Below are 27037 nucleotides of genomic sequence, written 5' to 3' on the forward strand. Positions count from 1 at the left end.
TTATGATCAGTAATTAAGTCACAGTATGTGTCACATACAACCTTGATTTGTTTTGTCCTGGTCATTATTTGCATGTTCTCAGTTTTAAGCCATTTTGAATTCTTTTTCTCTTCATTGCTGTGCAATAATGAGTCATAATTATGTATTACATTGAATGCAGCAATTTCATTTGCCATAATTATATTTCTCATAAATTAGTGGTAAAGAGTGACTGCTCATTGTCCTTCACAACTTATTTTCCAGAACAGAAGGCTTTCCTACAGGAGCTCGAGATGTGCCATGGTGGTCTTTATTAGAAATCCATCAGAGCATAGCCTCAGTCATGTTATTCATCATTTATTTTGATTTAAGTTATCATCCTTTAAGTTTGCATGGTTGTATTTCACATTGCTTGCCTCATTTGATTTCTTTTTTTCCCATTCATTTTCTTTGTGTAGACCTCAGATGAGAAACAGAAATCCGAGCTGGAGGAGCAGGCAGAGGTTGTAGTAGAAGAAGCAGTAGTGATTGAAGAGGTAAAGAGTGCACCCAGCCATTCAAAAGTAAAACTTGAAAGCTCTGTTGAAAACAGGACAATTTTGCCCCTTGTTGAATTGGCAGCAAAAGAGAGTAATGTCTCATCCTCTGATAGCCATAGTGACAGTGAGGAAGAGGCAGAATACCACCCACAGACCAAGGAAGGAGAAAATATAAAGAGAGACCAAAATGAATTTAAGACACTGACTACAGTAGCAATGGATTTTAAGAATTCAGTAACAAATACTGAAGAAATGCATTTTCCTGCTACTGTGATACATAAAATGCAGGATGTTCTGGAAGAAGATTTGCAAGAAATGCAAAATGGAAAATTGCAGGAAGCAATGCACGAGCAAGAGCAAGAAGATACCAAACCCAAACTAAATGGAGATGTTTCGTATATTGATAGTGATGCTATGCCAGAAGTTGTTTGTTACTCAGAGGTAAATGTTCATAGCATTTGGGTCAGAAGTAAATGTTAATGTGTTGAAGTCCTCTCCAGTATAATACTGCTTCTTTACCTGGTCTGTCATGGGTTTTCTGGAAAAACCTTTGATTCACTCAAATTTTAATAAGGCTATGTTTTTTCCAAAATGGGCAAACATGATCATCAATTCCTCTCTGCCTGCTTCACTCTTGGTTTCTGGCTGCCTTACTCGCATTAGAGGGTAGGGCAGCCACTATACCTTTCCTTTATGATGGTCCTTTATATTTAAGTGCAAACCAGTTGTACCTTTATGTTAAAGTTTTTTTTGCCATACTGTTCTAATTTAATCATTTTGTATTTTTCCATTAGTCCATTTCCAGTGCAAATCTTTTCCATTCTTTAATTTTATGTTAATATTTATCTTCCCTGGTTTTGAAATTTCAGTTAAGTGGAAATCTACTTTTAATGTACTTTGGTTTAATTTAATTCTCTTTCTAATAGCCTCCTGTAGTAAAGACCGAAATGGTGACAATCTCTGATACTGAGAGTCCCGACAAGACTGAAATTACGACAAAAGAAGTTCCAATTGTTCAAACAGAAACTAAAACCATTACATATGAAGCTGCACAGGTAGACTTATCTTCCTAATGAAAATGGTGAATTATTTTTCATAGTCTTGATTATGGTTATTTTAAGTTTTATATAAAATTTTCTAGCCATTAGTTGAAAATGTTAATTTCAAAATTAGAACAGTTCTACATTTTTCAAATATTTTAGTTGCAATTTCTAGTTTGAAATATGAATCAGCGCTTACTGTAAATAATGGTTAGCAGTAATGATTCCCTTCGGCTATGTTGCATACTTGCTTTTCCTGTCAGAAGGAATACTTTTTAATGGATCTACTTTGTTAACCTGGTTGAAAATACCAAATACTCAAAGGTACTCAGTTATTATTTCTCATAACTGTACATTTTTATATACTTCAAGGGTGATGGCAGTGGAGATAATGATCCCGGTGTCCTGATGAGTGCTCAGACAATAACTTCTGAATCTTTTTGCACAACCATGACAACCCAGATTACCAAGGTATATAGCAGATAGTAAGGTAGTAAGCATTGCATCATTGTTTGTTTCTTCTGATAAAGTGAGCCTAATTTTGTTTGTATGCTTGAATGTAAACTACAGTACTTAATTTACACACAAAATGTTGGACTGTTTACTCTTCTATAGATGCTGCCTAGCCTGCTAAATTCCTCCAGCATTGTGTGTGTGTGTGTGTGTGTGTGTGTGTATATATGTATGTGTGTATGTTGCTTGGATTTCCAGCATTTGCAGATTTTCTCTTGTTAGTACTTAATTTAAGCTGATTTTCTCCTTCCATCAAAGGTCATTGCTGAAACTTACTGATGTTTAATTTATTTATGCCAGTTTATTTTCTTTGCCCTTTTATTTATTGTTTTAATTAGTTTGAGCACTTAGAGCCTTTTAGAAACATAGAAACATAGAAAATAGGTGCAGGAGTAGGCCATTCGGCCCTTCGAGCCTGCACCGCCATTTATTATGATCATGGCTGATCATCCAACTCAGAACCCCGCCCCAGCCTTCCCTCCATACCCCCTGATCCCCGTAGCCACAAGGGCCATATCTAACTCCCTCTTAAGTATAGCCAATGTACTGGCCTCAACTGCTTCCTGTGGCAGAGAATTCCACAGATTCACCACTCTCTGAGTGAAGAAGTTTTTCCTAATCTCGGTCCTAAAAGGCTTCCCCTTTATCCTCAAACTGTGACCCCTTGTTCTGGACTTCCCCAACATCGAGAACAATCTTCCTGCATCTAGCCTGTCCAATCCTTTTAGGATTTTATACGTTTCAATCAGATCCCCCCTCAATCTTCTAAATTCCAACGAGTACAAGCCCAGTTCATCCAGTCTTTCTTCATATGAAAGTTCTGCCATCCCAGGAATCAATCTGGTGAACCTTCTTTGTACTCCCTCTATGGCAAGGATGTCTTTCCTCAGATTAGGGGACCAAAACTGCACACAATACTCCAGGTGTGGTCTCACCAAGGCCTTGTACAACTGCAGTAGTACCTCCCTGCTTTGGATGGAATAACATGTTCCTCCAGCATTTTTTTTTTATTGAATTGCAAAACCTTTTTCCAATGTGTACTTCATTCAAAAAAAATTGCAAATGTACAGTCCATTTGTATCACATTTCAGTATCATTTGACTTGAGCCATGTCTGCATAATAAATTTTTACTTAATTGTATTCCTTGACCAAACAATTTGAGATTTTTAACAAAAAAATCAGAAAACTAACCTGACCATTTGACTCTATTTACATTGCCACAAATGTGTCCTGACCTCCTGTGTCTGTTTCTGTTTTTATTTTAGATTTCCAGTATTTTATTTGATTTTCATTTATTTGTCAAACTCATTGCTACTTCTCTTCCAGTAATGTCTGACTTGAACTCCCTGACAGGATTTCTGTCTTGTCTCAGTTGCCTTGTTTTCTGTTCCCATAGAACCATAGAACATTACAGCACAGAAACAGGCCTTTTGGCCCTTCTTGGCTGTGCCGAATGATTTTTCTGCCTAGTCCCACTGACCTGCACCTGGGCCATATCCCTCCGTACACCTCTGGTTAGTGTACCTGTCCAAGTTTTTCTCAAATGTTAAAAGTGAGCGAGCCGCATTTACCACTTCATCTGGCAGCTCATTCCTTACTCCCACCACTCTCTGTGTGAAGAAGCCCCCCCAATGTTCCCTTTAAACTTTTCCCCCTTCACCCTTAACCCATGTCCTCTGGTTTTTTTTCTTCCCTAGCCTCAGTGGAAAAAGCCTGCTTGCATTCACTCTATCTATACCCATCATAATTTTATATACCTCTATCAAATCTCCCCTCATTCTTCTACGCTCATTGCTTTCCTTTGACAAGCTGTTGACCAAAATCCAATTCCACAGTTCACCTTGTTCTTTTGTAAATGTTTCCATCTTTGACCTTTTGGGCTTTATAACACTGATTCCAGCTTTACAATATGCAATAGTGGCACAGCTTTAAACTATATCCTTAGGGCCTATATGGCAGCTGTATCAAATGTCAGTACAGCTCTCGGCACGTAGTCTCAATTTTAGTGTGTGTGTGTTAACTAAATGTATTTTGTAGAGCACAGAGCCCTGTTTTACACTGCCCCTTAACGTGGACCTTAACAATGCCACTGCAGCTCATTATAGCTCTTCTTGGCAATTGCACATTCGAGTAACTGCTGTCAAAATCCTTAGCAGCTGTTTCTTTTTCCCTCTGCCATGCGGTCTGATGACCAAAATCTATAAGCCTATAGCTGGGCATGCATCAAGGATGTGTGGAGTGTAAAGGTAAGAATTGGGATTGTGACAGCAGCTTGTCCTCTCAGTTGTCGGAATAAAACATGTAATTTGTTCTGACAACACACATCAAAGTTGCTGGTGAACGCAGCAGGCCAGGCAGCATCTGTAGGAAGAGGTGCAGTCGACGTTTCAGGCCGAGACCCTTCGTCAGGACTAACTGAAGGAAGAGTGAGACTCTTCCTTCAGTTAGTCCTGACGAAGGGTCTCGGCCTGAAACGTCGACTGCACCTCTTCCTACAGATGCTGCCTGGCCTGCTGCGTTCACCAGCAACTTTGATGTGTGTTGCTTGAATTTCCAGCATCTGCAGAATTCCTGTAATTTGTTCTGAGTTACTTTTAGCACATTCCACACCCCATGCCTACTCTGCAGCAGTGATGTGAGTCATTTAATCTTGAATATCAAAAAGTAACATTTTCAGTAGGAGACCCTGTGTACAAATCTTCAAAGAAAAGTGACTTGGCACTTATGTTGATGGCTGCATTTTTGTGTGACTGCATTAGAGTGTGCACAAACTCTGAATTTATAAGCGCAAAGTGCTACTACTGAGATTATACCTGTCCTAGGTGTTGCATGCTCTATTACCGTTCTTGGAAAATGCCTTGGAAAGCTTATAGAAAAAGACACATTTTGACCATTAGTTAATCAGCCAGTCGTTCGCATTGAATATTCTGTGGCCCTGTAGGAAAGTTGAATTGAATTGGATGATATCCTAAACAGACTGACAAATTCATTAAAACAATCATTAAGGTCTTGCTTGGCTAGTGGTGTGAAAGGCCCTTAATCATCAGAGATCTCATGTATAGCCCATGTCTCAGCGCGATCATAGGCAGCTGCGAATAAGACCCCAAAAGTTTAGAACATTCACAATATCTTCAGGGAGTAGGGAATGATGAAGGAATGAACTGATAATACTCTGCACAGTGTGGGGCTTAAAACAAATATAAAAGTTATTAAATCATTATTATTTAGGCAAGTGAGTTGAGCTGCATTAAATGTATAATATTATAGTATCTAGTAAATCAAGCACCAGGCTCTTCACTAAAATCCAATTGCAACTCTGAAGTAAGCACAACGGTCGAAAATTCCACTCTGCCTTTTTTGATTGCCTTTTTCCTCCCTAAACATCCGCAAGTTAATTCAAAATGTATATAATCTTGTGCCGCCTTTGATCTTGATTCAAGCTTCAGTTGTTACGGGCTAAAATCTCTGCAATGTAGTCTGCCTTTATTTTCAGTATATCTACTATTATTGCACATATTAGCCACAATTATATTGTTTTCATTTGAAGCCTCTCATGTCTATGTTCTTAAACTGCATCTGGCACAGTGTTCTGCCATCTGTGCCTCTCCCATGTATAAGCCTCATTTTCTCCAAAATCTTTGCTTCAATCAACCATCACTGGCTACCTATAACCTGAAACATCAGTTCGGAAAGTCTTCATCACGTGCCCTATGAAGCCCTGTTCCATTTTATCTGTATACATGACAGCTTTTTTTCATCTGAAACTTTCAGTTCTTGAGTGACTTGGACGGTGCTGTCATATGCTTAGAAGTGATGATTTATAATGAAAAGTCTGCAAAGCTTATCAAAATATTGCATGTAGTTTTAAATAAGATAGCAATTGTTGCTAATGATGTAATGCTATATACTCGTATCAAGGTTTGATAATGTCTGCAATAGCAAAATGATTATAAAAGAAAGTCATTGTGGTTGCCTATTTTTGGCACTCAGTTGTAGTAAAACAGTCTGTTTAAAGTGATTTACATTGTGAAGAAGATTGATGGGGGTGAGGGAAATTTTCATGATTTGGTGGAGCAACACAAAATGCTGGAGGAACTCAGCATGCCAGATGGCATCTATAAACAGTCAGCATTTTGGGCTGAGATCCTTCAACAGGTCATGGTTTAGTTCTTTAAAATGATTAGATGCATCATGAAACTACTGCAATTAGACAACAGTTTATATTACTGAAATTTTTTAAATCTGAATTTTCTTCATAACAGCATAGACAAGAAAAAAACAGCAAAAATATGGCTTTTTCATGGGGGATATTAGTAGTTAAGTATCTAAGAACAGTTTAAACTATATATGGATAATTTGGTGGGGTAAATATGGCTTATGTTTATGAGAAGGATCAGGGTGATAGTAACAGGAATAATGAAGGCTGTGCTTTAATTAATACATATTTATGCATAGCTTCCAGTCAGAAATATACTTGGAATTGCATCTGCAGTGGAATTAATTATTTCAGAAGCAGACTTGATAGGCCCATGTACTTGTGTTCATGGAATAGCTGCACTCTACATCAGCCATTTCAGATACCTTATGTTTGGTGGTATTGGGTTTGCTGGCTGCAAAGTTCTAAACTCAAACAAAGATGTTAAGCCCTATTTGATATAGATAGCTACAAGTACCCCCCCCCCCACTGAAGTGGGGGTGGTTATGCTGTAGCCACCTACTCTTCAAAGGTGAGATCACTTCTGTTTATCTGCCACAGTGAGTTTAGCTGCCAATACCCACTATTTGAGTGGTGGGTTCCCCCTCCTTACCAAAGAACTTACAGCTAATGAAGTAGCTTTAACAATCCATTTATTTTTAGTGATACACATATAAATCTGGACAAAGTTCATAAAACACATGTAAAACCCAAAGAATTTCTAACGTATAAAAGATTTCCAAATTGCAAACTATTTCTAAAACAAGGGTACATTTCCTATAAGCTGAAAAGACATTCTAATGAGCTGCAGATGAACGATGTTCTGCCGTCTATGCCTCTCCCATGTATAAGCCTGATTTTCTCCAATATCTTTGCTTCAAGCAACCATCACTGGCTATCTATAACCTGAAACATCAGTTAGGAAAATCTTCGTCACGTGCCCTGTGAAGCCCTGTTCCATTTTATCTGTACACGTGACAGCTTTCTTTCACCTGCAACTTCCAGTTCTTGAGTGACTTATACCATGGTGTCATATGCTTAGAAGTGATGACTTATAATGAAAAGGCTGCAAAGCTTATCAAAATATTGCATGGCAGATGGATTCTAGTTCACCTCAACCTTTGTCATTCTTCTTGCTGTTTCTTAACCATTCCTAACAAAGTTGTGTTGTTTATTTTACCACTTGGGTGACTTTACACACGGGATATTTTTTCAGTTGCCTTTTCACAGAGATGATCTAAAACCTTCACATAAAATTAATGCTGTGAGTGTTGACGTTCGAGTACTCGTCTTCCAACTACTGATCAATCAAAGGTTTCAAAGGTATATTTAATGTCAGAGAAATGTACACCACATACATCCTGAAATGCTTTTTCTTTGCAACTGTTCACGAAAACAGAGGAGTGCCCCCAAAGAATGAATGACAGGTAAATGTTAGAACCCCAAAGTCACCCCCAGCTCCCTTCCCTCCCGTGTGTAAGCGGCAGCAAGCAACAATCCCCCTCCCCTCACCAACAAAAAAGAAAGCATCGGCACCCACCACCGAGCACTCAATCATGCAGCAAAGCAACAGCAAAGACACAGACTTGCAGTACGCCAAAAGCTACTCGTCCACCCGGTATTCGACGTACCACAGGCTCTCTCTCTCCCTAATAATGGAGAAAGGGGTGTCTCCAATCAGTTATTTAATGTGCTAAATGATAGTATTAAACTTTATTGAACAAAATAACTTGGCCAGTGTTGTCTGATTTGATACAGGCCCAATTAACACAATCCCATTGTTTTACACTGCATCACTTGAGCAGTCAGTTCTATGCTCTAGACAGTGTTATTTGTTTGTAAGATTGTCCTTTTAACTTCAGATTGATTATTGTTTTCCATTTACATTAATAACCGAAGACTGGCTCCTGTTTATGACAAGAGGCTGAGCAAGGAATATTGGTTGGAAGTTTACTTAAAAACAACTTTGTTCTCTACAAGTGTCAGCTGCTCTGTGCGTTGTCAGCTGAGCCTGACAAAAAAAAAAGGCCCCCCAGCCCTGGGCAGTGAATATCCAGCACATGCAGTAATTTGAAATACCATATAAAAATTGTGATACTCTTTTTGATATTGTCTGTGTAAGATGTTTCTTTTCTTGTACATAATGTCCCATACTCTGCTGAAAAAATTATTATACTGTCATCATTAAGTTGTAAATTGGACAACTCCCAGTAGTTAATAGTTCACATAGATCTGGAAGGTACTTTTTGAAGTTTTCCTAATTATCCAAAGGCTTTGTTTTCACTGTAGCAGAGATTTCAAACATAGATTGACATGGAATGCTGTTAGGTTGATAATTTTGTATGAATGTCCCTGATGACTATGCCTGCAAGAAGTGCAGTAGCTACAGCTTCTACTAGACAGTATTAAGGAGTTGGAGCTGGAAATGAATGAACTTCAGATCAGTTGGGAGGCTGAGAGGTTGATAGACAGGACATGCAGGGATGTAGTTGCACCCAAGGTGCAGGACACAGTTAATTGGATGACCATCAGGAGGGGGAGAAGGGGTAGGTTTGAACTAGAATTGCAAGGGGATGGGAACCAGAGCTCCAGAACAGATAGTGGAGTGGTGTGGAGAATGATGTTGTTAAGCCTACATGCAAAGTCTGGAATCAAAAGGTTGAGCATGGTGAGACTACTGTTCTGAGCTGAGTATATTTCAATGCAAAAGGGGTATTGTAGGAAATGTGGATCATCTTGGGGCATGGATTAGCATGTGGAATTGTAACATTTTAGCCATAAGTGAGACTTAGTTGCAGGAGTGGCAGGAATGTGCTGGGATTCAAATGTTTTAGACATGATAGAGTGGAAGGGATTAAAGGGGAGGAGTGGCATTAGTAGTTAAGGAAAATGTCAAGGCAGTGCTCAGACAGAACAGATTGGAGAGCTTTATGGGTAAATTTAAGGAATAAGAAGGGTTTGACTCCATATTAATGGAATTATATTATGGTCCACCCAACAGTCCTCAGAATTTAGAGGATCATATCTGTAAAGCGATTGCAGACTGTTGGCAAGAAGCATAAGGTTGTGGCAGGTAATTTTAACTTTTCACATGTTGACTGGGCTGTAACAGGGCTGGATGGAAAAGAGTTTGTCAAATGTGTCAGGAAAGTTTCCTTAATCAGTACATAGAAGTCCCAACTAGAGAGTGTGCAATACTATATTCCTATTAGGGAATGAGACAGGGCAGGTGACAGAAGTTTGTGTAGGGGAACACTTTGCATCTAGTGATCATAAATTCATTAGTTTTAAGGTAATTATTGAAAATGGATAGGTCTGGTCCTCAGGTTGTTATTCTAAATTGGAAAAGGACAATTTTGATGGCATCGGAAAGAATCTGGCAAATGTGGTTTGGGACAGGTTGTTTTCTAGCAAAGGTGTACTTGACAAGTGGGAGGCCTTCAAAAGTGAAATCGTAAGAGTACAAAGTTTGTGTTCCTGTCAGAATAAAAGGCAAAGATAACAGGTTTAGGGAACCTTGGTTTTCAAAAGATATTGAGGCCCTCATTAAGAAAAAGGAGGTAGCGCCTAGCAGATATAGGCAAGTAGGAACAAATGAGGTATTTGAGGACAATTAGAAATGCAAGAGAATACTTAAAGTAAAGATCAGGAGGGCTAAAAGAAGACATGATGTTGCTCAGGTAGACAAGGTGAAGGAGAACCCTTGGGTCTTCTATAGATATATTAAGAGCAGATGGAGAGCAAGGGACGAAATTGGTCTGCTGGGAGATCAGAGTGGTAATCTGTGCGTGGAGCTGAAAGAGTCGACGGCGATCTTAAATGGATAGGTACATGGATGGGAGTGTATGAAGGGCTGTGGTCCCAGCGAAGAACAATGGGACTAGGCAGATTAATGGTTCAGTATGAACCACACTGGCCAAAGAGACTGTTCCTGTACTGTAGTGTTGTATGACTGACTCTAAATATGTATGTGTGTATGTATATATGTGTGTATATGTATGTATGCGTATATACGTATGTGTGTGTGCATATATATACAATATATTTGCATGAGAAATTGAGCTTGTCTAACTCTTGAAGGCAAGAGTCAAGCAATTTCTGGCACTAGAAATTAACACTTGCAGTTGAGAATCTTGTATCTTGATTTTTATTTGTGGTAGATCTTCTTTTATTACCTCTCCCATTCCTGCTACTTCCATCCCTTAACTGTACTTAATTTAACATTGAATTCACTATTCCAATTGACAATTCATGTTTAAACTCTTCTTCATCATCTATAATTCGATTAACTCACTTTCCCTCGTCTATGCAGATATCAGATCCACTGTCAAGGATGTTCTGGCAAAATTATCAGTAAAATCCATTGTAAAACCCCAGTTTGTATGTGGCCAAGTGTAGCAAATGACTGGTGGCATTTATTTGCTGCTGAAGGATATTCAGTCAAATAAGACTGACTGCATCAGTGTGAAATTTAGAATGGTTGTACAGTATTTAATCAAGAATTTAGAATGGTTGTACAGTATTTAATCAAGAATAAAATGATAAAGAGATGACTAATCTATTTTCTTAGACTGTTAAAGCTGGAGTTTCTGAAACGAGAATTGAAAAGCGAATTGTCATCACAGGGGATACAGACATAGACCATGATAAGGTTAGTTTTATTTCCCCATTATAAATTTGTTTTGTTTTAAAAGTAATTTTGAAAATTAAGCTTTATAATCTGGTGATCAGCAATACAAAGAGACTGAAAATGAGAATTTTGCATGAGAATAAATTGGCACTGACTGGGCAATCTCAAATGTAATTAAAGCTAATGTAATTTTAATACATTTATGCCTAAATACCTTGTAAAATATGGGAATCATTTGTTCTGACATTCTCTTTAAAGGTGACAGTTAACAACTGAATATCCAAGTATGTTAAGGAAGTATGGATTTTTTTCTTCCAATATCTGTAAGGTTTGGTACAATTTTTAAAACATGAAATTGTACTGTGCAGGAACGGGCCCATGGGCCCATGATGTTGTGCTGAAATGATCAATCTAATAGTTAAATGCCTCACTCAACTAATTCCTTCTGCCTTCACCTAGTCCATATCCGCACCCCTTCTCATTCTTTGCACCTTTGTGTGACTATCTATGAGTCTCTATTAATCTCTTACCATATTTGCCTCCGCCTCTGGCAGAGCATTCCAAGCACATTTAATGCTTTTAAAAAAAAAAACTTGCTCTGCATATCTCCTTTGAACTTGTAGCCCTCACCTTAAATGTATGCCCTCAGTTATTAGGCATAACTACCCTGGGAGAAAGATACTAAGTGTGTCTGTGCCTCTCATAATCTTAAAGCTCTTGTCAGATGTCCCCTTATCCTCTACTGCCCCAGGGAACAACTCTAGTTTGTCCAACCTCTCCTCTAATGAGAGAGACATGCCCTCTAATCCGAGCAGCATTGAGGGAAACTCTCCTGTATCTTCTCAATAGACTAATAAACGCAAGTATGCCATGCACATTCTTTACCACCCCATCAACCTGTGCAGGCACTTTCAGGGGCCATGGACTTGCACCCTAAGATCCCTCTACACATTAGTACTGTCAAGGATCTTGTCATTATCAGTGTTAGAACCACTTTACGTTTGATCTCCCAAAGTGCCGTGTTTCCCATTTGGCTGGTTTAAACTCCATGCGTCATTTCTTCACCCGTATCTGCAACTGATCTATATCCTCTTTTATCCTTTGGCAGTCCTTTACACTATCCATAACAATGGCGGCAATCTTTGTATTATCTGCAAACTTAAATGGCGGAGGTCTCGGTATAGATCCTTGTGGAACACTACAAGTCACAGACCTCCAGCAGGTCCTGACGACCTCTGCCCTCTATTTTTTATGGGCATGCCAATTCTGAGTCCAAATAGATCCCATCCATTTTAACTATCTTAATCTTCTGGATGAGGCGCCCATAAGATGAGAATTTAATGTTTGGTTTTGGTGATATTTGCATGACTGTAACTTTCTTTCTTCTTTTGTGGTGACAAAGGTTTAGGCGGAAAAGAAATTCAGAACTTCTGATCATCATAGGAAAAAATTAGTGACATGTGACTGAGTTCCTGTGCACTTAACTAATCAGTACAAGTCTGTTATCTTTAATATTACACAAAAACGAGTTTGCCAAGAAATGAATGTTACACCTATTTAACCACTGTATAACTATTAAGCTTGATGGCTTCTTTTTGGAGTTGCATCTTGTCATCTCTCTTTTGCTACAAAGACAAGGAGAAGTTTAGCCTCATTTGTATGTATTTTCATGACGCTTTAAAAAACATTTTTGGTGACTTTAATGTCTTGTAGAAAAAGCAGCAAACTGTAAATATAACTTTGTTGGCAAGTACTGCATGTCATCTTTAAATACCTTTACATATCCACTCATTTAAGACAGTCATCCACAACATAACTGCATGGACAAAGCAATTGAAGCACTAAATGTTATGCTAAGGCATTATGTGCTTTATTGCTGTCAACTGACAGAAAAAAAACTGGGATGAAACAGTGCTGAATGACTAGGAACTGTGGAGGAGCAAGAAGGTTTAACTGGCTGTGATGCTCATCAGTAAAAGTTAGCACATGGGCATACAGAGAAGCTAATGAAGTACAACAGTAGATACGGGGTGAAGTTGGCCTATAGACCAGCCACATTCTAATTGAATGAGGTCTTAGTGGCCTATAAACATGCCCCTGATCAACAGTTATGGGCAACTTTGCTCCTCACATGGAAATGATGGAAATATCACATCATTAATTATCCTGTTCCTTATCATTTGCCTTTTCAAACAAATTATTAATTTTTAGTCAACTATTAATTGATGAAGGATACATTTGGTAATGTTTATTAGTTCAGTCTAAATATCTCTTGTTTTACTTTGGGTTTTAAGATGTTTTTGGCACAGGATTGAATTATGCTTTTTAATTTTTTTTACCATAACATTTGTAAATTTGCTTTTAATATGCCATTGCTTGTGTATTTTAATTTGTATTTTTTAATTTAATTTCCATTGTAAATTGTTTGTACTTCTGGGTAGGCCTTAGCCCAGGCAATAAAAGAAGCCAAAGAGCAACACCCAGACATGTCAGTCACCAGGGTAGTGGTACATAAAGAAACAGAGCTCACAGAGGACGGGGAGGATTAAGTTAAGGTAAGGGAATACAGCATCTACTAAGGCAGTAAATAATGAAAACCTGTGTTTTGTAGCTCACTTTTCCTTTCTTAGTATGCTTTCTTTTGCAGATTAGTTTAATTAATGAGGGAGAATTAAAAGCTTTGAACGTACATTAAATCTTAGTTGGCCACTAACCTTCAATGATTGCCTACTACTTCTCTTTTTTATCTTGTCTATTAAAAGTGATGATACTCCAGTGAATCCCAATTGTTGTGAATGGGTCTAAGCTACAGTGTATGGATTGCAAAAGGGTTCAATAAATACCGGAATACCAGATGTCTTTGAGGTTAAATGTCAACTGTTGGGCCAAATATAGGCTCAATAATTTTTACTTGACCAAAAATAGAACACTTTTTATTATAATTACAACAAATGGCCTTTGGAATGCAGTGTCAGAATGGAATACAGGGTTACAATTCTATTTTGAAATTTTCAGGACTTTTATTTTATTTATTTAGTGGTGCAGCATGAAGTAGGCCCTTTCGGTCCTTCAAGACCTGTCCCGGCAGCCACACAATCCCAATTAACTCTAGCCTAATTATGGGGCAATTTACAATAACTAATTAACCTACTTGGTATGTTTTCCAACGTGAGAGGAAAGTGAGGGAAATCCGGGGAAACCCATGCATTGTATGGGGAGGGCCTACAGAGACTCCTTCCAGAACGTGCCAGAATTGAACTCCAAACTCTGGAAAGGCGATACACTAACTTCTATGCTACTGTGGCTCCTAGTGCAATATAACAAGTCTTTAGCCATCTGAATGATATTTACTGAATTGGGCTTTTTTTTTCTTATTGCCTTGCATCCCTTGCTTGTCAGTTTTAATTTAAATGAGGAATTCTCTATTGCATGTTTTGTGAGTTTCATATTTCAATTACTTGGTTTAATTGATTTATTTTGCCATGATCGCTACATTTATTTTACTTATTTTTGTTCGAATGTCATCAAAGGAACTTTATTGAAAGATGTATTTGAAATATTCAGACTAAAGATTCTGCTTCCTAGAATTTTGCAGTTTCCTTTTAAGTACTATTCAATGTCATATTGTAGAAATTTGTAACGGACTTGACGGTCGTTTAGCTGAATCATCTCCTCCATATCGCCCTCCTACAAGTTGCTGTCAAGTACCAATTCTTTCAGTGGAGTATTGATGGGGACTGTACAGCACTGCAGTTGACGGTATTCACAAGCTCTGCATACCTACACCAGAAAGCAGCTTTAAAAATTAGTTTAACTATTATTAAATAGCAAGTAAATGGAATGTAAATTAAATTTGTGATGAATTTCTTCACTAAAGGGTTGGATTTAAGAATGATTAATTCTAATAAATCTGTGGTGCCATTGATGACATTATAACCCTCTAACAGGGGGACCTTACATTGGATTAGGTTACCTAATCAAATTGCTTTTGATGTTCTGTGAAGGACAATTAAAGGAGAGGAGTTGGAAGAAATATAACAAGTTAGGCTAAAATGCACTGTGCACTTATTCCTGATGAATTTAAACCCCGAATGTGGATTCTTTTGCATAAATGTGGACAGGAAAATGAAGTAATCTACTTATGGTATTCTTTCAACAATAATTGTCTTTTTAAGCATGCTAAGTATAAACTGGGTCTTCACAACATTGAGAAAACAGGCCTGAAATGAATGGAGATTAGGAAGATTAAATGGGTTCTTTAAGAGGTCAAGGAAGTAAAAGAGTTACGAAAATCTATTCTAGAGGAGGAAGCCCAAACCAAGTGTTGGGATGTGAAGCCCAAAACCAAAGGCAGGGGTGTATGGTGGACAGTGATTAAACTTTTTAAAGCTGGGGTCAAAGGTAGGTGTAGAAATTGTAAGGATTGTAACTGGATTTTTTTTTAAACGCCAAAAAATATTGCCTTTGATATTTTGATGGGCACTACAGGAATTGAACTTCACTGAAAGCGAGTAATAAGCAAATAAGTTGTATTAAATATGAATAATGACCAGTTTATGCTGGGTGAGGAGAGAATGCTTTTATAAGTTTTTTTAATGAAATGGCATATGGGTAAAGCTGGCATTATTGTTTATTCTATCTGTCTTTGAGGTACTAGAGTACTGTAATGATCCACGTGTTCATGTGTTAAAAATACTCCCATAGCTTGCTGGGGAGTTGTAGGAGTTTGTCTCGGTGGAAGAGGAGAAGCAGTGGTGTGTACAAATTGGCTTGGTATGACTTTGAGTGTTGGTCTGAGTACTTTTGTCCTTCTGCATAGTCAACATCACAGTTTTGGAAGTGGGTGCAAAGGGACTTGGGAGTCCTTGTGCAGGGCTTCCAAAAAGTTATCTTGCAGATTGAGCCAGTGGTAAGGAAGGCAAATGCAATTTTAGCACTCATTTCCAGAGGACTAGAATATAAAAGTAAGGATGTATTGCTGAGGCTTTATAAAGCGTTGGTCACATGGCACTTGGAGAATTGTGAGCAGTCTTGAGCTCTTATCTTAGAAAATGTGTGTTGGTATTGGAGAGGGCCCAGAAGAGGGTGACGAGAATAATTCAAGGAATGAAAGGGTTAATGTATGTGCATTTGATGGAATGAAAGGGCCTGTACTTGCTGGAGTTTAGAAGAATTGGGGGGGAGGAGGGGGAAAAGAATCTTAAATAAAAACTCCAATATTAAAAGTCCTAGATAAAGTGGATGGGGAGAAGATGTTTTCTATAGTCCAGAGGGTACAGCCTCAGAGTAGAAGAACACTTCTTTAGAACAGAGATGAGTAACTTATTTAGCCAGGCGGTGGTAAATCTGTGGGTTTCAGTATCACAAATGGCTGTGGAGGCCAAATCATTGAGTATATTTAAAGCAGAGATTGATAGGTTCTTGATTAGTCAGGGCATCTAAGATTACAGGGAGAAGGTAGGAGAATGGGGTGAGAGTGATAATATATCAGCCATGATGGAATAACAGGGCAAAATCAATTCAATTCAAGGTTAATTGTTATTCAACTTTACATGAATACAGCCAAAGGAGATGGTGGTACTCTGGGGCCGAGATACAAGACACGGCATCAACAGTCACACATAGCACATATAAGAAAGAAAGATACATCCATTCAATAAAAGAGTACAAACTCAAGTCATCCAACGCCGCCAAAATCTGCAAATGACCACAACAGAGCTTGTCTTCTGCCGAGAGAACACTAGGGAAATGCGGGGGGTGGGGGGGGTGGCTAGCACCGACTCCAAATGGCCTAATTCTGCTCCTATGTCCTCTGGCCCTAGTGTCAGACAAGCCTTAGGAATTTGACACAAATCCTATTCTCTACTGGATATTTTGTAGACCTGACATGCTGGTAGTAAAAGAATGTGAATAAGTACAACAGTGAATTGTTTTGTTCAGAAGTGACTTGCTTATTGTTGCAGCGGCAACTATCCAGGTGCATGGAGTGTATTCCAGTAAACTGCTGAGTTCTCATTTGTAAGTGTTGAAGAAACTTGGTGTTGAAGGAAGAGTCACTTTTGGCAGAATGTCCCAAATTCTTTCCTCCTTCAGTTCCTGCAACAGAGCACGCCCAGTTATATTTTTGGTTAATGTGACAGGGAATCTGACGATTTAAGTAAGTACAATTGTCTTGAAATATCAAAAAGGGAACAGTTATTCCTCAGCAAACAGATTTTCACTATTTAATGACACAAACATTTTTTGTGGTACATTGTCATTCCAGGATTAAACATTTTCCAGGTCTTGGGAACAGGTGAGCATGGACTGATGTATTATTTGGCATTGCAAACAGCATTGAGAAAGCCATTATTATCAGGCAGCCTTGCTCCTCACTCAGTGATGAAGCATAGGGTATTTATTTATGAAGCAGTTTAAGGCTTTAGACCTGAAACACTACTCTTACAATCTCCAACAGTGATGCCAAAGGCTAGAATACTAGGCTTCCCAACAAACAGTCATGAGGTGATTCCGACCAATAGGAAGTTTTCTCCTGATCTTAGTTTTATTTCAAATTCTTAATGGCAAGTTCTTCAGTGTTGCCTTGAAGACGAATATAGGCATTCTCATGTTAATTTTGGAATTCAACATTTAGTCCAAGGATGTATGAGATCTAGAATTGAGATATCAAAGTGGAATTAATTCTGAGATTCTACAAGCAGATTATTGGTGAGTAATTGTGATTTGTTAGGACCATTATGTTTTTTGCCCTAATTTTTGTCCAGGAAACATATTAACCAAATCTGAAGATAATATACACTTAGTTACCAATTTTTTAAGAGGTTGAATTGGGCAAAGAATCCTAAAAGAGTCAAAACCTGGCAGGGTATTGAATACGGTACTGTATTTTTGATATTTTTTGATACGGTACTGTATTTTTGATATTTACAGTACTGTCTACTTCAGAGCTAGGATATGAGTTTTGACAGTGCCGAAGATGTGGTACCGGTCAACACTAGGTATACTGAAAACTACATTTTAGTAAAGGCAAATTGATTTTTTTTTTATTTTGGTCAACTATGGCTGTCTTGTGGGTTTCTTTTTGTCCTTGGTCAAATACCCTGCCTAATAAATTTTAGGCTTAAAATTACTGCCCAAAAGAAAGGCCCAAATTAATTTTGAGATTCTAAGCATGAAAATTTGTTTTATTTTGGGGAAGTTATCTTTCAATTTTCAATAGTAGCAATAAAAGGGTTGCAATCCATAAACATTTGATTTATTGAGCTAGTCCCATTATTGAAATTTAAGTTAACTGAAACTACATTTTACCCCTAACCACATTGTGTTTTTTTATTTTTTTTAATTTAATTTTTTTCATTTGGAAATTACAGCTGCTCTTTAGTAAGAATCTTTTAATTAGCTTAACCCCTCAAACCAGGTTTAATTCTTATAAAATTAGCCTGCTATCGTCTGATGTCCTTACCAGATGCTAAGAAGAAAAAATACCAGGAGAGTTTCATTAAACATTCTGTTCATTAAATCTTAAATTTGGTAAATAATGTTACAAGTGGATGAGCTTAGAGCATGGACCTGTACTTGGAGTTATGGTGTTGTGGCCATTACAAAGACTTGGATGGCTCAGGGTAGGAATGGTTACAATGCCAGGCTTTAGATGTTTCAGGGACGGGGAGGGAGGCAAAACAGGTGGGGGTGTGGCGCTGCTGATCAGAGATAGTGTCACAACTACAGAAAAGGAGGAAGTCATGGAAGGATTGTCTACTGAGCCTCTGTGGTTGGAAGTTAGGAACAGGAAGGGGTTAATAACTCTACTGGGTGTTTTTTATAGACCACCCAATAGTAACAGGGACATCAAGGAGCAGGTAAGGGAGACAGGTTCTGGAGAGCTGTAATAATAACAGGGTTGTCATGGTGGGAGATTTTAATTTCCCAAATATTGATTGGCATCTCCCTAGAGCAAGGGGTTCAGATGGGGTGGAGTTTGTTAGGTGTGTTCAAGAAGGTTTCCTGATGCAATATGTAGATAAGCCTATAAGAGAAGAGGCTGTATTTGATCTAATATTGGAAAATGAACCTGGTCAGGTGTTAGATCTCTCAGTGGGAGAGCATTTTAGAGATAGTGATCACAGTTCTATCTCCTTTACCATAGCATTGGAGAGGGATAGGAACAGACAAGTTAGGAAAGCATTTAATTGGAGAAAGGGAAATATAAAGCTATCAGGCAGGAACTTGGAAGCATAAATTGGGAACAGATGTTCTCAGGGAAATGTACGGCAGAAATGTGGCAAATGTTCAGGGGATATCTGCATAGGTACGTTCCAATGAGATGGAAAGGATGGTAGGGTACAGGAACCGTGGTATACAAAGGCTGTTAAAAATCTAGTCAAGAAGAAAAGAAAAGCTTACGAAAGGTTCAAAAAAACTAGGTAATGATAGAGATCAAGAAGGTTATAAGGCTAGCAGGAAGGAGCTTAAGAATGAAATTAGAAGAGCCAGAAGGGGCCATGAGATGGTCTTGGTGAGCAGGATTAAGGAAACCCCAAGGCACTCTACAAGTATGTGAAGAGAAAGCGGATAAGACGTGAGAGAATAGGACCAATCAAGTGTGACAGTGAAAATGTGTGTATGGAACTGGAGGAGATAGCAGAGATACTTAATGAATACCTTGCTTCAGTACTCACTGCAGAATGGATCTTGGTGATTGTAGGGATGACTTACAGCAGATTGAAAAGCTTAAGCATGTAGCCTTTAAGAAAGAGGATGTGCTGGAGCTTTTGGAAAGCATCAAGTTGGATAAGTCTCCGTGACCGCTTGAGATGTACCCCAGTCTACTGTGGAAAGCGAGGGAGGAGATTGCTGAGCCATTGGCAATGATCTTTGCATCATCAATGGGGATGGGAGAGGTTCGGGAGGATTGGAGGGTTGCAGGGTTGCAGATGTTGTTCCCTTATTCAAGAAAAGGAGTAAAGATAGCCCAAAAAATTATAAACCAATGAGTCTTGCTTCAGTGGTTGGTAAGTTGATGGAGAAAATCCTGAGAGGCAGGATTTAAGAACATTTGAAGAGGCACAAAATGATTAGGAATAGTCAGCATGGCTTTGTCAAAGGTAGGTCATGCCTTATGAGCCTGATTGAATTTTTTGAGGATGTGATTAAACACATTGATGAAGGTAGAGCAGTAGATGTAGTGTATATGGATTTCAGCAAGGCATTTGATAAGGTACCCCATGCAATGCTTATTGGGAAAGTAAGGAGGCATGGGATCCAAGGGGACTTTGCTTTGTGGATCCAGAATTGGCTTGCTCACAGAAGGCAAAGAGTGGTTGTAGATGGGTCATATTCTGCATGGAGGTCAGTGACCAGTGATGCGCCTGAGGGATCAATTCTGGGACCCTTACTCTTCGTAATTTTTATAAATAACCTGGATGAGGAAGTGGAAGGATGGATTAGTAAGTTTGCTGATGACAGAAAGGTTGGAGGTGTTGTGGATAACGTGGAGGGCTGTCAGAGGTTACAGCAGGACATCGATAGGATGCAGAACTGGGCTGAGAAGAGGCAGATGGAGTTCAACCCAGATAAATGTGAGGTGGTTCATTTTGGTAGGTCAAATATGATGGCAGAATATAGTATTAATGGTAAGACTCTTGGCCTTGTGGAGGATCAGAGGGATCTTGGGGTCGTGTCCATAGGACACTCAAAGCTGCAACGCAGGTTGACTCTGTGGTTAAGAAGGCATACGGTGCATTGACCTTCATCAACTGTGGGATTGAGTTTAAGAGCTGAGAGGTAATGTTACAGCTATATAGGACCCTGGTCAGACCCCACTTGGAGAACTGCGCTCAGTTCTGGTCACCTCGCTACAGGAAGGATGTGGACATTATAGAAAGGGTGCAGTGGAGATTTACAAGGATGTTGCCTGGATTGGGGAGCATGCCTTATGAGAATAGGTTGAGTGAACTCAGCCTTCTCTCTTTGCAGCATCAGAGGATGAGAGGTAACTTGATATAAGTGTATAAGATGATAAGAGGCATTGATCATGTGGATAGTCAGAGGCTTTTTCCCAGGGCTGAAATGGCTAACACGAGGGGACACAGTTTTAAGGTGCTTGGAAGTAGGTACAGAGAAGATGTCAGGAGTAAGTGTTTTTATGCAGAGTGGTGAGTGCGTGGATTGGGCCGTCGGCAACGGTGGTGGAGACGGATACGATAGGGTCTTTTAAGAAACTCCTGAATAGGTACATGGAGCTTAGGAAAATAGAGGACTATGGTTAACACTAGCTAATTTCTAAAGTAAGGACATGTTCGGCACAGCATTGTGGGCCAAAGAGCCTGTATTGTGCTGTAGGTTTTCTATGTTTCTGTATTGTTCATCTTATCTGTTTACTTTCAGAAATGAATATTGGCTGAACTGAATGTAGGATTTTGAACTGCCATGATCAATGAAGAAAAGCCTTGGAGCATTTGAATATTATCTATATTACAGACATCCATAGTGTGAATATTTGAAGATGTTAAAGACCAGCAGAAACTCATGGTTCGATTTAGACATTTAAAACAGTTATCTAATAATTTTACCATTCATTCTTTACTAATTTGTTGGCTTATTAAAATGTACCACATCTACACACTGTTAGGATTTAATATCCATGCAAAGGCTGCAATGTAGGTTTCTTTTAAAGAAGTTTTGTACAGAATGTTATAACTAATTTAGATACAGTACGTGGATCCGTTTCAGAAACTGAATATGTGTAAACCTGTTACAGAAACATTTTTTAGCATGATCAAGTAGTTACCAAATATTATGGAAAAGGAAAATATGAGAAGACTTCATGTCACTTAAGAGAATTAAGTCTGTTTAGGAAAATCTTCTGTGCCACCTGTTAAGCAAAAAACAAAATTTGAAGGGGGCTTGATGCAGGCAAGTTATCATTCCAACAAATTTTTTGCACTGTTAAGCATTTACTCTATATTTTCTTAGGTCATCCGTGGAACTAGGATATCTATACTGGAAAAGGATACTTTTCTATTACTTAACATCTCTTTAACCAAATAGGCAGCTTAAAATTTAATACTTTTAAATCATGTTTCTTCAATTGAAGCCAAATCATAATATTGAATACATTTCTATAAATTCTTTTATGTTCTTACTATGGAAGATTAAGCTTTAGTGTGTAGCTGTTAATCGGCAAATTGTGTTGCAGAGCTAGAAGCTTTGTCGAAGTTTTGAGGAAGATTTGAAATTTTAAAAAATTGTAATATTTTGTCTTTTCTGTAGATAATATGGCTTTTAAACAAATGCTAAGCAATACTGAATCCTGATGACTGTGTTTATTATGCTTTTGACCTTGATATCTAGGCAAACAACCAAAGTAGCACTCTGGCAGCTTAAAAGTTGTGCTGTGGTATTCCTGCTTCATGTAATCCTGTTTTAAAAATAAATAAATATCCCTTAAGATTTATTTGCTCTGACTATGTTTGTATGCTTGACTCAGTTTTTGAACTCTCCAATTGTATTTTTGTTAATACGTATGATCTTCCAGAGTAAATTCATCATTTCAAAAGTTACTGTCAAATGTAGTTCTTTGGATGTTGTGGAGATTGAGGGAATGTCATGGAAATGCATCCCAGTTGATCCAGCCTGTAGTTCCTTCCACTGTTCCTGAACCGATGTTTCCTATCACTGACTATACCGCAGTTTGGTCTTCATTCAAATGTTGCTTCCTCAGAATTTTTTGTGCTAAATGATAGATCGCTTGAAACTGAACGCAAATAAAATTTCAGACAATTTGGATCATGTAGGAACAAGAAATTAACTTTTATTGAATATAATGCTTTTAGTTGCATAATGGTGCTGATGCATTGCAATAGTTCAACTAAGCTAAAGCTCTTTTGCTGATGAGTTTCATTTGTCCTCGGTGTCTGAGGCTTCTTGCTTAAGTATCCGACAATAATCAGCCAGCATTGATTGATTCCAGTTACTCTGACACTGTTTTTCCATGACCACAATGTCATGTTGCACTTCATGGTTTTGTATGCTTGGAGCATGTTATCCATCAGCTGCATGTAGTTTGATGCTCTGTATTTGCAAGCATATTTTTAACAGCATCCTTGAATGCTTTCCATGCAATCTTCCCCAGTCTCACTAGAAGTTCTTTGAATTGCCTGTCATTGATGACCTGTCTGATATGTGGACCAACAAAAATGCTGCCTTTAATCTTGGCATTCTGATTTGAATTATGAATTGAAGTAACAAATATAGGCAATTTCAAACAACAGTGCGTGATAGAATGATTGCTGAAAATATTAAAAGCCCCCCTCCCCCTCCCATGTACACTCCCATCCATTCCAGCAGATTACCTTTTGTACTGACCCCTGCATGTTACACATTACAGTTACGCATTCTTTTCCCTAAACTTTTCACTTGGTTACTCACAAGCATTGATAGGCTCAGGGATACTCAAAGCCTTACATAAGAAATAGGAGCAGGAGTCGGCCATCTGGCCCTTTGAGCCTGCTCCACCATTCAATCAGTCATGGCTGATCTCACCATGGACTCATCTCCATCTACCTGCCTTTTCCCCATAACCTTTAATTCCCCTACTATGCAAAAATATATCCAAGCTTGCCTTCAATATATTTACCAAGGTAGCCTCCACTGCTTCATTGGGCAGAGAATTCCAGAGTCACCACTTTTGGGAAAAGCAGTTGCACCTCATCTCTGTCCTAAATTTAATCCCCTGAATCTTGAGCTCATGTCCCTTAGTTCTAGTCTCACCTACCAGTAGAAACAACTTTCCTGCCTCTATCTTATCTATTCTTTTCATAATTTTGCATTTCTATAAGATCTTCTCTCATCCTTATGAATTCCAGCAAGTGCAGTCCCAGGTGACTCAATCTTCCTCATAGTCTAATCCCTTCATCTCAAGAATCAATCTGGTGATCCTGCTTTGCACCACCTCCAAAGCCAGTATATCCTTCCTCAAGTAAGAAGACCAGAACTGCACACAGTACCCTGTACAGTTGCAGCATAACCTCACTGCTCTTAAATTCAATCCCACTAGCAATGAAGTCCAACATTCCATTTGCCTTCTTGATAGCCTGCTGCACTTGCAAACCAACCTTTGGTGATGCATGCACAAGCCAAGTCCCTCTGCACAACAGCATGCTGCAATCTTTTACTATTTAAATAATAATCTGATCTTCCATTTTTCCTTCCAAAGTGGATGACCTCACATTTACCAACATTGTACTCCATCTGCCAGATCCTTGCCCATTCACTTAACCAACCATGTCTCTGCAGACTCCATATCCTCTGCACAATTTGCTTTTTCACTCAAATTAGTGTCATCAGCAAACTTAGATACACTACACTCAGTCCTCTCTTCCAGATCGTTAATGTATATCATGAGCAGTTCCACCACTGATTGCCAACCAGAGTAACACCCAAGTATCCCAACTTCCTGCTCTCTATTAGTTAACCAATTCTCTATCCATGCTAATACATCATCCCCAACTCTATACATCCTTATGAAAAAGTCTTTTATGCGGCACCTTACCGAACATCTTCTGGAAATCCCATCTGTTCCCCTCTAGCCACTGCATTCGTTATATCTTCAAAGATCTCCAGTAAGTTTGTCAAATAGGACCTCCTTTGCTGAATTCATGCTGCATCTGCCTGGTGGATCCATTTCTTTCCAGATGTTTGCTATTTCTTCTTTAATGATAGCTTCAAACATTTTCCCAACTACAGATACTAAACTAACTGGTCTATAGTTACATGTCTTTTGCCTACATCCTTTTTTGAATAGTGGTATGACATTTGCCGCCTTCCAATCTGCCGGGATCTGCCCAGAGTCCAGAGAATTTTGGTAAGTTATCACTAAAGCCTCAACTATAACCTCTGCCATTTCTTTCAGTATCCTGGGATGCATTCCATCAAGACCAGGAGACTTATCTATAATCAAGCCCACAAGTTTGCTCAGCACTACCTCTTTAGTGATATCTGTTGTCTCGAGATCCTCACCTCCCATGGCATCCATATTATCTCTGTTCGGCATGTTAGATGTAACCTCCACCATGAAGACCGACACAATAGTCATTCAAAGCCTCGGCCATTTCCTCATTACCCAATATCAATTCTCCCTTCTCAACCTCCAAGGGACCTACATTCGCTTTAGCCACTCTTTTCCACTTTATGTAATTATAAAAACTTTAACTATAATTTTTATATTTTGTGCTAATTTTCATAGTCTATCTTCCCTTAATTGCTTAGTGGTTCTTTGTTGCTTTTTAAAGTTTTCTGAATCTTCCAGTTTCCCATTACTCTTGGTGACTTTGTACACTCAAATATTTAATTTGATGCCTTTCTTTATTTCCTTCGTTATCCATGGCTGGCTCTCCCTGCCCTTGCTTTTAATTGGAATATACTTTTGTTGAGCACAGTGAAAAATCTCTTTGAATGTCCTCAACTGTCAGATCATATAGCCTGTGTTTCCATTCTACCCTATTCAACTGCTCCCTTATCCCATTGTAGTCTCTATTCTTTAGGCATAACACTGGTTATAATTGAACTATTGCCCCCCCCCTCATTTGTATGAGAAAATCAATCATGCTGTGATCACTCTTTCCAAGAGGATCTCTAACTACAAGATTGCTAATTTTACTTGTCTCATTGCACAGGACCAGATCCAAGATAGTATGTTCCCTCAAGCAACACACATCAAAGTTGCTGGTGAACGCAGCAGGCCAGGCAGCATCTCTAGGAAGAGGTACAGTCGATGTTTCGGGCCGAGACCCTTCATCAGGACTAACATTCACCAGCAACTTTGATGTGTGTTGCTTGAATTTCCTGCATCTGTGGAATTCCTCGTGTTGTAGTATGTTCCCTTGTAGGTTCAGTAATATGCTGCTGAGGAAAGCCATCAAGGATGCATTGTATGAAGGCCTCCAGACGGTCTTGACCAACTTGATTCACCCAATCTATGTGCAAGTTAAAGTCCCCCACAATAACTGCTGTTCCATTCTTACATGTCTTAGATATTTCTGTTTATTGCCTGTGCTACTGTAATGTTATTATTCACTGTCCTACAGACAACTCCCAACAGAGATTTTTTTTCCTTTTACTATTCTTAATTTCCACCCAGAGAGATTCAACATTCTGCTTCTTAGATCTTATATTGTCTCACTATCGCCCTGATCTCATCCTTAGTTAAGAGTGCTACCCCCACCTCCCTTACCTTCCTGCCTATCCTTACCAGATATCCTTGTATATTTAATTCCCAATCCTCTCCACTCTGCAGCCATGTTTCCGTAATGGCCCTTTATCATACTCCTTTATACTGATTTGTGCCACAAGTTTACTGACCTTGTCTCGAATACCGCAGGCATTCAGATAAAGTGCTCTTGCACTCACTGTGCCTTTAAAATCTAGTAATCTTTGTTTCTTATGCACTTTTCTGTACTCCACCCTTTTCTCTTTTTTAACTTCTGCTTTTACTTCATCTTTATCCATAACTTTCTCTTTTACTTTATCCATCCTTCTCCAATCTGTTGAACCCACCCCCCTGCTATTTAGTTTAAAGCCCTCTCCACATCCCTAGTTATGTGATTTGCCAGGATCCAGGTCCCATCATGGTTCAGGTGGAGGGAGCCCATCCCAATGGAACAGCTCCCTCCTTCCCCAATACTGGTGCCAGTTTCCCATGAATTCAAACCCACTTTTCCCATGCTCATTCTTGAGCCACGCATTTAACTCTCTAATCTTCTTAATCCTGGCAAATTTGCATGTGGCTCAGGTAGGAATCCAGAGATTACCACCTTTTTGGTTCTGCTTTTTAATTTAGTTCCTAGCTGCTCAAATTCCCTCAGCAGAACCTCTTTCCCTATTCTACCTATGTCGTTGATACCCACATGGATCACAACAACTGGATCTCTTCCCTCCCACTGCAAATTCCTCTGCAGATCAGATGAGATGTCCCGAACCAGGGCACCAGGCAGGCAACACAGCCTTTGGGATTCTCTATCCCTGTGACAGAGAACTTTGTCTATTTCCCTGACTATACTATCCTCAATTAGCACTACATTTCTCTCTCTCTTCGCCCCCCCCCACCGGAATGGCTCCCTGAACTATGGTGCCACAATTAGA

The 27037-nt window shown here is 38.9% G+C and overlaps 1 protein-coding gene across 12 annotated transcripts in view; it reads left to right on the forward strand.

The window, feature by feature from the left end:
• epb41l2 (erythrocyte membrane protein band 4.1 like 2) overlaps window positions 1-22352 on the forward strand; it is a 193188-nt gene extending 170836 nt beyond the window's left edge. For 8 of the 12 annotated variants that reach the window (XM_072251522.1, XM_072251527.1, XM_072251525.1 and 5 more), the window contains 6 exons: window positions 438-959; window positions 1445-1573; window positions 1931-2029; window positions 10838-10918; window positions 13339-13452; window positions 21284-22352. In XM_072251522.1, the coding sequence (XP_072107623.1) occupies window positions 438-959; window positions 1445-1573; window positions 1931-2029; window positions 10838-10918; window positions 13339-13446 (939 nt within the window). In that variant the 3' untranslated portion in view covers window positions 13447-13452; window positions 21284-22352. The remainder of the gene's footprint in view (window positions 1-437; window positions 960-1444; window positions 1574-1930; window positions 2030-10837; window positions 10919-13338; window positions 13453-21283) is intronic. The other 4 variants (XM_072251531.1, XM_072251532.1, XM_072251533.1 and 1 more) reach the window with 2 other exon arrangements.
• The last annotated feature ends 4685 nt before the right edge of the window (window positions 22353-27037 follow it).

Source organism: Mobula birostris, chromosome 2 (genome assembly GCF_030028105.1).
Source record: "Mobula birostris isolate sMobBir1 chromosome 2, sMobBir1.hap1, whole genome shotgun sequence".
Taxonomy (NCBI): Eukaryota; Metazoa; Chordata; class Chondrichthyes; order Myliobatiformes; family Myliobatidae; genus Mobula; species Mobula birostris.